The sequence below is a fragment of the Dama dama genome, chromosome 1 (genome assembly GCF_033118175.1).
Source record: "Dama dama isolate Ldn47 chromosome 1, ASM3311817v1, whole genome shotgun sequence".
Taxonomy (NCBI): domain Eukaryota; kingdom Metazoa; phylum Chordata; class Mammalia; order Artiodactyla; family Cervidae; genus Dama; species Dama dama.
Genome location: NC_083681.1, coordinates 73971064 through 73981237, shown reverse-complemented (window position 1 = coordinate 73981237; position 10174 = coordinate 73971064). Strand labels below are relative to the sequence as shown.

Below are 10174 nucleotides of genomic sequence, written 5' to 3'. Positions count from 1 at the left end.
TCCTTTAAACACCATAGAGATGAGCTGGGGGCAGTGGTGCTGACTGTGGGAACCTGGGATGCTGGAAGGCTGGCTCTGGTTGTTCTCTGGGCTTCACGTGCCTCAGAACTGGGTGTTCTGCTGCATGTGGATGCGAATCCATCCTCAGACACCATACATCTTTGTGCTCTTCCGTGTGGAGGTCTTGGTCAGTAGGCTGTTCAGTTCTGTCCTGTGAATTGAGACTGCCTGAATATTTTTCAAACTATTTAGATTTCTCTTGAATCTTGTTCAAGAAAGTGCTAATAACATGAAGAATGTTGTCTCAATCTTCCGACTATACAGAGGGTGCAGAGACGATTATGTCCCTTCTCTGTTTAAGGGACCTGGTGATGGCTTTAAAATTGATTAGAATCAAGACCAGATGGAACACTGCATTCAAGGCCGTTCACACCATGGTCCACTCTCCTTTTCTATACACTTCCCCACCTCGCCAAAGAAAACCTCTCATCACTCCCCATGTACTCTTTTCTCAGCTTAATCTTGTTTCCTGGGTCAGTCTACCCTTGCTCCTGGAGCCCCTGCTTGCCCAGTAATATTCAAACACCCTGGCCCTTGTGAAGATGTGGTCCCTCCATCTTCTGAGATCTCAGGGCAATACTGCATCTGTTATGGGAGCCTTGATGTGTGTTTATATTCTTGTCCCCTGAAGCAGATTTGGGTCCTCATACCAGTACGTCCTACCACCAGTGCCTGGCAAGCAGTAGATGCTCAAAAAATGCTGGGTATACTTAAGGCCACTGTGGTTAAGTAACTGTGCTCTGAAAGCAGAGACTTCTGTCTGACTCCTACTGCTGCCTCTTCCTTCCTATGTTGCTTTCCGAGCCTCAGTGTCCTCATCTGTAAAATGGGGGAATGAGTGATGGCGCCCACCTCAAGGCGAGTTGCAGAGGGTTGTGGAAATGAATGATGGAACAGAGCACTCAGCAGTGTCTTGTCTCTGGCAAGTACCCAGAAAGTGGCAACAATTGCCAACAGGAAACTTGAGGTCTGGAAGCAGCTTTGGTCTTTGGATCAACCCCTTGCCTGGAGGGAGAACAGGTTCTGAGAAGGGCTGTTGTGCTAGAACCCCGGCTTGCTGATGGCAGGCTTGAGCCTTTGTTCACAGGTCCCATCCAGATCCTGCCTGTCCCTTCTCACTCCACACACACAAGATGTTTTAGTCCAATATTTAATTAAATCGCACACAATTCAGGGCATCAAGTCCCACCAACTTCATCAGAAACCACCTGGGAGGGTGGAGGGACTATAAGAGAGGGGCAATGAGAAGGCCCACTCTCCCCAGCCTTTTGCTCCAGGGACTGAAAACACCAGCAGTTACCCCCCAGAAGTTGGGCGGAAGGAAACACCCGACGGAAGGGATGGAGTCATGAAAGCCACGCTGAGGCCTGGAAGGTGGGGGTGAGCGGAAGGGAAGATTCTTTCAGCCTTAAACTCAGGGATGTCTGCAACTGTTAGCAGAACGCCTTCATCTAGATCAGGTTACCACCCCAGCCCTGCGGGAACTGTATCTTGAGGGGGCCCAGCACAGCTGAGGTAGAAAGCTCTGAGCTGACCCTTGCTCCCTCAGCACCTCCTGGGGAGGCACGGCTCGCAGAAGCCAGAGTGGCCCGCTGGCTCCACTTCGGGGAGGCTGTTCCCCGAGCCAGGCAGTTGTGCCACGTGGCAGCTGCCCCTTAGGGGCAGGGGAGTGAGGCGGGGAAAACTGGTGTTGGGGATTGGGGGAGAGGGTCACTGACCCTGCTGAGCCTGTGAAGGACGTATCACGTTCAAACAGCAGAAACATGGGGTGCAGACTGCGGGGACAGGGAGCTCTCCCACGATGCCGCCCACCCCCAGGCCATTTCCCAGCAGCCCTGCGGGTGCCAGGACCAGGCTTGGGTAACGCCAACCTTTCACCCCCTTCCATGGGACCTGATGGTCTCATCGCAGAGAAGAGGGAACGTTTGTCCATTTCCTCCCGCATCCCAGCCCATGCTCTCCTCCAAAAGAAGGCTGGTCTGGGGTTGGGGGTGCGGGGTCAAAGCTATGCTACTTGCCTGGGACACAGAGAGGTGAGGTTTCTCAAACCCTAAACCTCTAATGGGGTCACAGCCCCATCTCTCCTGAGTGTAAGTGAAGACTGGCTGGCTTTGCCAATGCTGTCCCTTCAAGGTTGTGGCCTGTTCCCAACCTCAAAGGTCGTGTGGAGGTAGAAGGCCCTGGAAGGGGGCATAATCTCTGGCACGTGCCCCTGTCCTACTCCCTGCAAGCTGGTACTCCTCCAGAGAACTTAACTGGCTCTTCTCACGGGGGCATCCCTCCTTCCTATGGGAGGACAAAACCCTGGAACTAGGAAAAGGGGTTGAGATGGGTTTGGCAAGTTTCTGACGTCACTGGGAAACACTGGCTCCATGTCAACCACCAGATTCCCATCATGTCTGTAAGGCCACAGTCTCCGGGTCCAGAGAGAACCTTCACTGCATTCAGGGGCGTGCTCCCCAGGGGCTGGGCCGTGCCTGGGTCTCTGGAGAAGCTCACACCTCCATGTTGCTCTTCTCGTTCTCCCTGGGGTGGGGCTCCTCCTGCATCTTCTTCATCTCCCGGCCCCTGACCCAGGTGTAAGCAGAGGAGCCCCCCAGCACCATCATATTGCTCGTCCACCAGAGAAAGCTCTTGGCCTCCTCGTAGTACAGGACGGCCAGCACCGTCTGGGCACAGGCTTTGGCTGTGCCAGACACGTTGTGGGTCAGGGGGCTGGTGAACTTGATCTGTAGTCCCGTCACATAGCCGATGGCGAAGCCAAACAGGCCGCCCAGCGTCATCATACCCCAGAAGTGGGCGCTGCCCAGCTGGGGGAAATTGAAGAGGGCCCGGAGCTCCCCCAGCACCAGGAGCAGGGGCAGGAAGAGGACGCAGGCATTGACGTTGTTGTAGAAGGTCAAGCGCCAGATGCTGCCGTCCACCGCCGGGAGCACCTTCTTGGTGTAGATGGCGTTGAGCGAGACGCAGAGGCTGGCAAGCACACCAAAGAGGGTCCCCGTCCAAGACAGGGTGCCCTCCGCGCCCTCCTGGTCCACTCCGAGCCAGAAGCCACCTGCAGCGGGCAGAGGGGAACAGCATGGGGAGGAGGAAGGACAGAGAATTTTTGCCACCCAAGTTCACAGACTGTGTCACGCTGATCTCACCATTCCATCCTCCCGGCCCTTCCTGCAAGAAAGGTGTGCAACGTCTCCACTATGTGCAGAGCATCGCACAAGGGCTGGGGGAGTTAGTCCAGGATAGGAACCCTTCCTCATGGGGCTTGCATTCCGGCAGAGGAGAGAGCCATTAAAATGATTCCTTTCCCAATTACTTCTTTAATTACAATTGTAATGAGCTCCATAAGACAGGACAGGGTGCTGTGAGAGCCCTGTAACTGGACGACTGGGCTGGCCTGGGGCCTCCTCAAAAGCAACGTGTGAAATGGGTTTCGAAGGTTGAGCGTGGCTACAGCACTTAGTCGGGGAGGTGACCCTGGGCGAGTGACTTGAGGTCTTAGAGCCTCACTCAGCCTCCCGGTCTGTGACATGGGAGTCTACTGTGGTGAGAAGCACTTATGGCCCGAGGTCTTTGGAACTGCTTACTCTTTCCGAGACTCATTTTGTGACACCTCCTACCCATGGAGCCTCCTTGGTGCCCCACTGCCCACCCTCAGCTTGGCATGCTGGGCTCCCCAGGTGCTTGAACCCCACCTCTGTGCCGCGATCACCCCGAGTCGCCACTCTCATCTCCCTGCTTCTCACACCAGGGTTCAGCACCCTTGATCATCTTCTGAACCAGAAACACTCTCCTCCTTCTTGGGAGATTCCACTCATTCTTCGAGGTCAAAGCCAGCCTCTCCAGGGCTGAAGTCTCTCCTGGTATCCCCATCACCCAGACCTCTTCCTGGCTCCCTCCTACCTGTGCTTTCCTTCAAGACCCTTGCCTGTCCTGGGCTGCTAGGCACCTGCCCACGGGGACAGTACAGTCTCTCTAGCTTAGACCCCACTTTCCCAGAAGGCAGGGGCTGAAATCTTACACATGTTGTATCTCCTGCCACAGCAGCCGGCCACATGGTTTTGGTGTCAGAGAGGTCTGGACTCCGATTGGGCTCTGTCATTTAAAGGCTGGGTGGCCCATGAAAAGTCTACTTAAATTCTCTGAGCTCCCCTGTCCTTCCACTGTGGACATCTGGGTTCACGTCCTTGACACACCCCCCGCCCACCGCCCCCCCTCCCCAGTCAATCCACTCTCCACCCTGCAGCCAGCATGATCTCCCTGCAGGACAGATCTGCTCAGGTCCAGTCCTGGCTCAAAGCCTCTCTGGGCATCTCCACAGCCCTCAGGAGACAGTCCAGGCTCACTTAACTTGGGCAGCCTCACGGGCACAGCCTGCTCTGGTCCAGCCACACAGATATGCGGGTTTTTTCTTCTGCCTAGAACGTTCTCTCCTCACTTCTTCTTTACATCCATCTAGTACTTCCTCTGGAATGCCAGCTTAGAACCCTCCCTCCCCACTCTTCTCTCTCCCCCTCTCCACCCCTGCCAGGGTTTCCGCAGCACCTTTTATGTCCGAGTCACGGCATAACTCCCTGACTGCTAGGCATCAACCCCATGCCCTCCAGGAATGTGGGAGCTGTGTCTACCTTTTCAGAATTTGCTTCCCCAGAGCTCTTGGCACATGCTTGGCCAGTGAGTAATATCTGCTGAGTGAGTGCACGTAGGTTGTTCTGGAGGTGGTCATGAGGATCAGAGGAGACAAGACTGGGCCGTAAACACTTGCTGGCAGTGTTCTCTTTCTCGGCAGAACCTTTGCAAATGGGTACCCACAGCCTGGTTCTGGGGGCACAGCCAGAGGGCCCCCAGCCCTCCTGCTGGTTACCTTTTGAGTCCAGAAGAGAGACTGCCCCTTTTAAGATTCCAGACCCCAGAGGGAATCTCAGCCAAGAGGGAGCGTGGAATGATACTATCCGAGGAAGGGAGGAGGAGGGGGCCTGGAAAGTCACCTGAGACCCATGTTCCCCCATAAGGAGGAACGGGAGTGGGGTGGGGGGCGGTGAGGCAACACTGCAGAGAGGAGGCCCAGGCGCTGGGCCAGCAGACAGCACTATCTCCTGGGCGCCTGTCCCAACAGCCAACCAGTGAATGCACTTTCCCAGAAGCTGTCTCACCATCCGCTGCTTTGATTACTTTTCAGACTTGGGCCTAGTTTCCCTAATGACCTCACCAGCCTGCATGCAAATTCACCAATCAGGAAGTCCCTCCCTCTCCCCCCTCACCCCCCACTCCATAAAGTCAGTGGGGCTGAAGTGGAGATCCCTGGGGCATTTGTCTAAGTGTGGCCTGGGAGTCCATACCAGCTCCCTGGGGGAGGAAATGGGAGCTGCTGAGACGGATCTGCCAGGGGTCTTGGCAGTTGCCCTCACTCCAACCTCTGCCCTTCTTCTCTCTCCCACCTTGAACCTAGATTGGGCAGGCCTAGGTCCCCCAGTGGCTCAATGAGGAAAACATTTTCTAGGACAGGTGGCATGGGATGGGCCCCTCCCTGCAACTGCTGCAACTCAGCCTGGGGACTCAGATACTAACCAAGATGATGTAGGTCAACCAAGATGAAGTCTGCTGAACCAGGAAGAACCTGAAGAGGTTCAAAGAAAGATTCCATTCCTGGAAGACTGAGCCCCAGGACTCTGAGGGGGTAGGAAGCTGGGGGTGCTCCTACCTAACAGGCTGCAATAAAACACTTTGTGATGAGGGAAATGATCTACCATCTGTGTCATCCAGGACAACAGCCACTGGCCACACGTGGTGACTGAGCACTTGAAATGTGGCTACAGAATCAGGTCACGACTGAGTAACTGAATTTTAAAAATTTCATTGAATTTGAATGGAAATAGACACATGTGGTCAGTGGCTACTGAACTAGATGGCACAGTTCTAACCTCTAGGGCAGGGTCCCCAGCCTCCAGGCCATGGACCAGTACGTCCTGTCAGATCAACGGTACCATTAGATTAGAAATAAAATGTGCAATAAATGTAATGGGCATGAATTATCCTGAAACCATCCCCCCACCCCCAAGTCTGTGGAAAAACTGTCTTCTACGAAACTGGTCCCTGGCGCCGAAAAGGCTGGGGGCCGCTACTCTAGGGGACAAGAACAGAGTGGAGTGATTAGAAATACAGGCCTGAGGGGCCAGCCAGTTTGAGTGTCCAGCCCAGGCTGGATACTTCTTAGCTGTGGGGCCCTGTAAGTGACTTAACCTCTCTGGTGTCAGTTTCCTTGTGTGTATGTAGTCGGTCATGGTGATGATAATACCATTCAGGGAATCTCTGGGGAACATAGGAGATGTTGTATGAAAATAATTAACACAATGTCCCCATTAGTAATTTTTATTTGCTGAGGGTCAAGTCTGGGAAGACAGCTAAGTTATCTCAAAGCATCTCCCTTGCCACTGTCTCAGGCATTATTGTAAGCCTGCAAGGTCAGAGGATGATGGTATACACATATTTATTAAGAGATGTAATGTCCTCTAGAAAGAGCACTGGATGAGAAGTCAGGACACTCGAACTCTTGAGAAGCAATAGAGTACAGTGGTCAAATGTAAGGAGCCAGATTGCTTGAGATCAGATCCCACCTCTACCAATTATCAGCTGTGTGATCTTTGACAAATCACTCAATCTCTCTGTGCCTTGGTTTTCCCTGTGTGAAGTATAGATTATAATCCCATCTTGTTTGAAGGGCCCTGATTGGGCCCCTAGCTTGCTGGGTGACCTCCAGAAAGTTACTTGCCCTCTCTGGACCCCAGACTCTTCCTCATACGACTGTCAAAACAAGGGAGCCGGGGCAGATAAAGCCCAAAGACGTTTGACAGGGTTGTTCTTTAGGGTTTCAGCTCCCATCCTCCCCTAATCCTTCCCCCCTCAACCCCCCGCGCCCACTCCCTGCGTCCCTGGCTGGCCACTCACCGATGATGACGCTGCAGGTGAGCAAGGCGTAGAAGGAGGTGGTTTGCTTGAGCAGCAGGTAGGAGAGCAGCACGTTGAAGACGGTGGTGAGTGAACGACCCACGTTGTAGAAGGCCACACCCACATATTTGAGGCAGAGGTTATTGAAGGTGATCATGCCAATGAAGACGGTCGACAGGGGCAGGACGCTGCGGGCCACCTTGAGGTCCAGGTGCAGGGCGGGGAAGTCCACGGTACCAGGGCAGCAGGTGGCCAGCGAGCTGAGGCCTTTGCACAGCAGCACGGTCACCAGGCACTGGTAGAAGGTGACGAAGATGGGGGTGTCCAGCCGCAGGGAGGGGCTATCCAGCAGGTACTTGTTAAGGAACACCATGGAGATGGACGTGATCCAGTAGAGAGAGACGACCAGGGCGATCTGCAGTGCCCGCAGCACAAAGGGCTTCTCCTGGCTGGCCTCTGCCTCTCCGGTGGGGTCGGAAGTCCCCATCAGTGCCATATGCAGGATTTTTGACCGCTTCAGAGAGGCCCTGTTCATGGTAGCAGAGGAGTTGGGTCAGCTTACAGCCAGACTGATTTCCTGGAGTACAGGGCAGCGAGCTCACATCTGCTTTCTGCAAACTGAAGTCCTCAACTGTCACATGGCGGGTGGCCTGGAGGCCTCCCACTTTTCTCTTGGATGGAGAGGTTCTGCTCTGGGATGAGCTCCACCACCTGCTCCCACCCTCAGGGGGCTCATGAGACAAGACAGGGGAAAGGTGCCTGATGGGCTAAGGTTGGACAGAGATGACAAGTTAGGGGAGAAGGGGCTGGAACCGAGTAGGGAGGAAATCAGCGGGAAGTGGGGGAGGGGAGGAATGGAAAGAGAAGGGGGAGCAGGAGAAACGCTGGGCGAAGGGGCTTCAAAAGGGCGGGGGACAGCGTGAGGAAGAGGTGCAGAGAGAAACAGGCATGGGCTGCTATGGGAAAGAAAAGGTTTGCAGGGCGAGAAGGGGGGGGGGCATGCAAGGAGCTGAAAGGAGGGTGTGCGCGGGGGGTTTGGAAAGAGGGTGCAGGCGAGGTACGGGGCGCTCAGGGCCTGGGTCCTCCGGACCCGCAGCGGATTGGGTCGGTACAAGCCCACGGCGCGCGGTCTTCCCAGGCTCCAGCCTTCCACTCGGCCCCCAAGCCTGTCGACATCCGAGGCCCCTCCCCCGGGGGAGGCGGGCCTAGGACTCATTTCCTGACACGCCCCCAACACCCTCCTTAAAGAGCCCGCGCGCCCGGCATCTCCCATAAAGCCACAGCCTCGGAGAAGTGGCTTTTCGAGTCTGGCTCGCGGCGGGCCCCTGGCAGCCGGTGGGCGCTCCCCGCCCGCAGCTGGTGGATCTCGGTAGCCGCGGAAGGGTCCTGTGGGTGCTAGAACCTCGGCCCCCTTCCAGCAAGCCCTCCCTCCCTGCTCCATCTCCTCGAGCGGCTTAACTCCCTCCGACTCCGCTCATCTGCAGGGCCATCTTGCCCCTCATCCCCGGGCAGGACCGCGTCTCCAGAGCCCTGGCACCACCCCGAGTCCCCGGGGTCCAGAGAACAGTGGCCTCGCCGCATCCCTCCACCTATCCACGCTCACACTTCCGAAACCTTGTTGCAGTGGCCTCCTTCTCCCTACTTTCAAAGCCCCCAGCCCTCTCCCGAGCCTGAAACCCACCACCCACCCCCAGCAACGCCCCTACCCCATATTCGAGGCCCGCCTGGCGGCCCGATCCGACCCTCTAGGCAGCGCCCCACTCCCCCTCCCAGAAAGCCACCCCCTCCCCCCAGGCCGGGCCCAGCCGCAAGCTCCCGCCCCGGGGCTGGCGGTCCCTAGCCGCGAGGCGACCCCGGCGCTCACCTCCTCTGCTCTGGCCGCCAGCCCGCGCCGCCTGGCGCTGCACCTGCCGCGCCGCGCCCAGGGCCTCGCCCTCGGGAGATTACTTCCTGCTCCCAGCCCCGGGTGTGGGCGCCGCGCCAGTCTCGCCAGCCAACTCCCCACGTGGAACCGGGTCGGCCGCAGGGCGACCCAGGCCGCAGCCTAATCTTGGCTGCGAGTTATCCCGCCGGTCGTGGGAGCAGGCCCCTTTCTCTTTTCAAGGCCACCCCAGACCCGGGTATCCCGCCCGGGATCTCCCACCACTCGTTACCGCGGCTTGCAGGTCCCAGTACCCCGCTGCATCCGTGACCCGCTGCCAGGCGCCCGGCCTGTGCTTCCAGAAATATGTTCGGGGGAACAGCCGAGATTCTTCCCTCCGGCAGTCCGGCGGTTAGTGGAGGGTCCCCCTCCCCCTCCCAGGGACGGGGCCTGGGAAATGGTCGCCAGCCTGGGCCATCACTCACCAGGCAGCCGGGAGGACTGGTTCCAGAAAAGGACTGGTTCCAGAAGCCGGGAGGACTTCTTCCTGGTTCCCGCTCTAGCCACTAACGTTGGGTAGCTCACTTTTCCAGAGTTACCGTCCTTAAAACTAGGAGGCTGGACTTTGCCAGTGGGTCTCAACCTCCTAGCTGATATGGTTGAAAGTAAGGACTGCTATTTGTTTGTAGTATTTCAAACACCATTTGATTAGTCCTTTTTGATTTGTGAATGAGAAGTCTGAGAGTTACCTGAAAATACTCAGTATTCTCAAGACCATCCCGCTCCCGGGCAAGAAAACCCCAAAGGTTGATAGATAAAAGGAGATAGGCAGTTGTTGAAGTTAGGCTTAGGTCCATGGAGGGTACAAGAGTCTCCTTACTTCTATGTACATTTGAAAATTTCCGTAATAAAAAGGTAAAACCTATGGAGTGCATTTAGAGTCTTACTTGCTCACTGTATAAACCCTCACTAGGGTTTCAAACAGCCTGTGGTGGGCTATGGGAACTGGAGAGGTTGCAATGGAATAAACACCGACCAACAGCCCCAGCCAGTGCAGACCTCCCAGGGTGAGCTCTGCCCCTGGCCTGTCCTCTTCCTCCTGAAATGGGACTTCCTGCTTCCTAGTTATGGGCGGGTCTCTAGGTGGAGGATACCCGTTTGATCACTTTGTCACCTTGGGGATCAAATTACCCTTTCGGGGAAGGAAAGGCTTAAAGGGACTGAGCTGGTCCTCTGACTTGGAGAGTCTCATTTCAGGGCTTAACATTAAAGGGTGTGGGTTTTAGTTTGTGAAAAGCAATCCCTAAACCT

At 55.9% G+C, this 10174-nt stretch overlaps 1 protein-coding gene across 3 annotated transcripts; it reads right to left on the bottom strand.

Annotated features, from left to right (window-relative positions):
* Positions 1-1196: 1196 nt before the first annotated feature.
* On the bottom strand, positions 1197-9534 carry SLC35C1 (solute carrier family 35 member C1). 3 transcript variants are annotated; one of them, XM_061152363.1, is made up of 3 exons: positions 9349-9534; positions 7003-7529; positions 1197-3115 (listed from the first exon to the last, which is right to left on the bottom strand). In XM_061152363.1, exons 2-3 carry the CDS (start codon positions 7496-7498, stop codon positions 2556-2558), a joined length of 1056 nt encoding a protein of 351 aa, XP_061008346.1. In that variant the 5' UTR covers positions 7499-7529; positions 9349-9534; the 3' UTR covers positions 1197-2555. The 3 variants fall into 3 exon arrangements, with proteins under 3 accessions (XP_061008346.1, XP_061008342.1, XP_061008336.1); XM_061152359.1 differs by lacking the exon at positions 9349-9534 and adding an exon at positions 8867-8930; XM_061152353.1 differs by lacking the exon at positions 9349-9534 and having other exon boundaries at positions 7003-8646.
* Between the last annotated feature and the right edge of the window lie 640 nt (positions 9535-10174).

What these genes read in the sequence shown, in the direction of transcription:
- SLC35C1 (XM_061152353.1), bottom strand. Translation starts at nt 7,537, where the DNA reads ATGAACAGGGCCTCTCTGAAGCGGTCAAAAATCCTGCATATGGCACTG. An exon ending in CACCTGCAGCGTCATCATCG is followed by an intron (nt 3,116 to 7,002) that starts GTGAGTGGCCAG and finishes TGCCCGCTGCAG; the next exon opens with GTGGCTTCTGGCTCGGAGTG.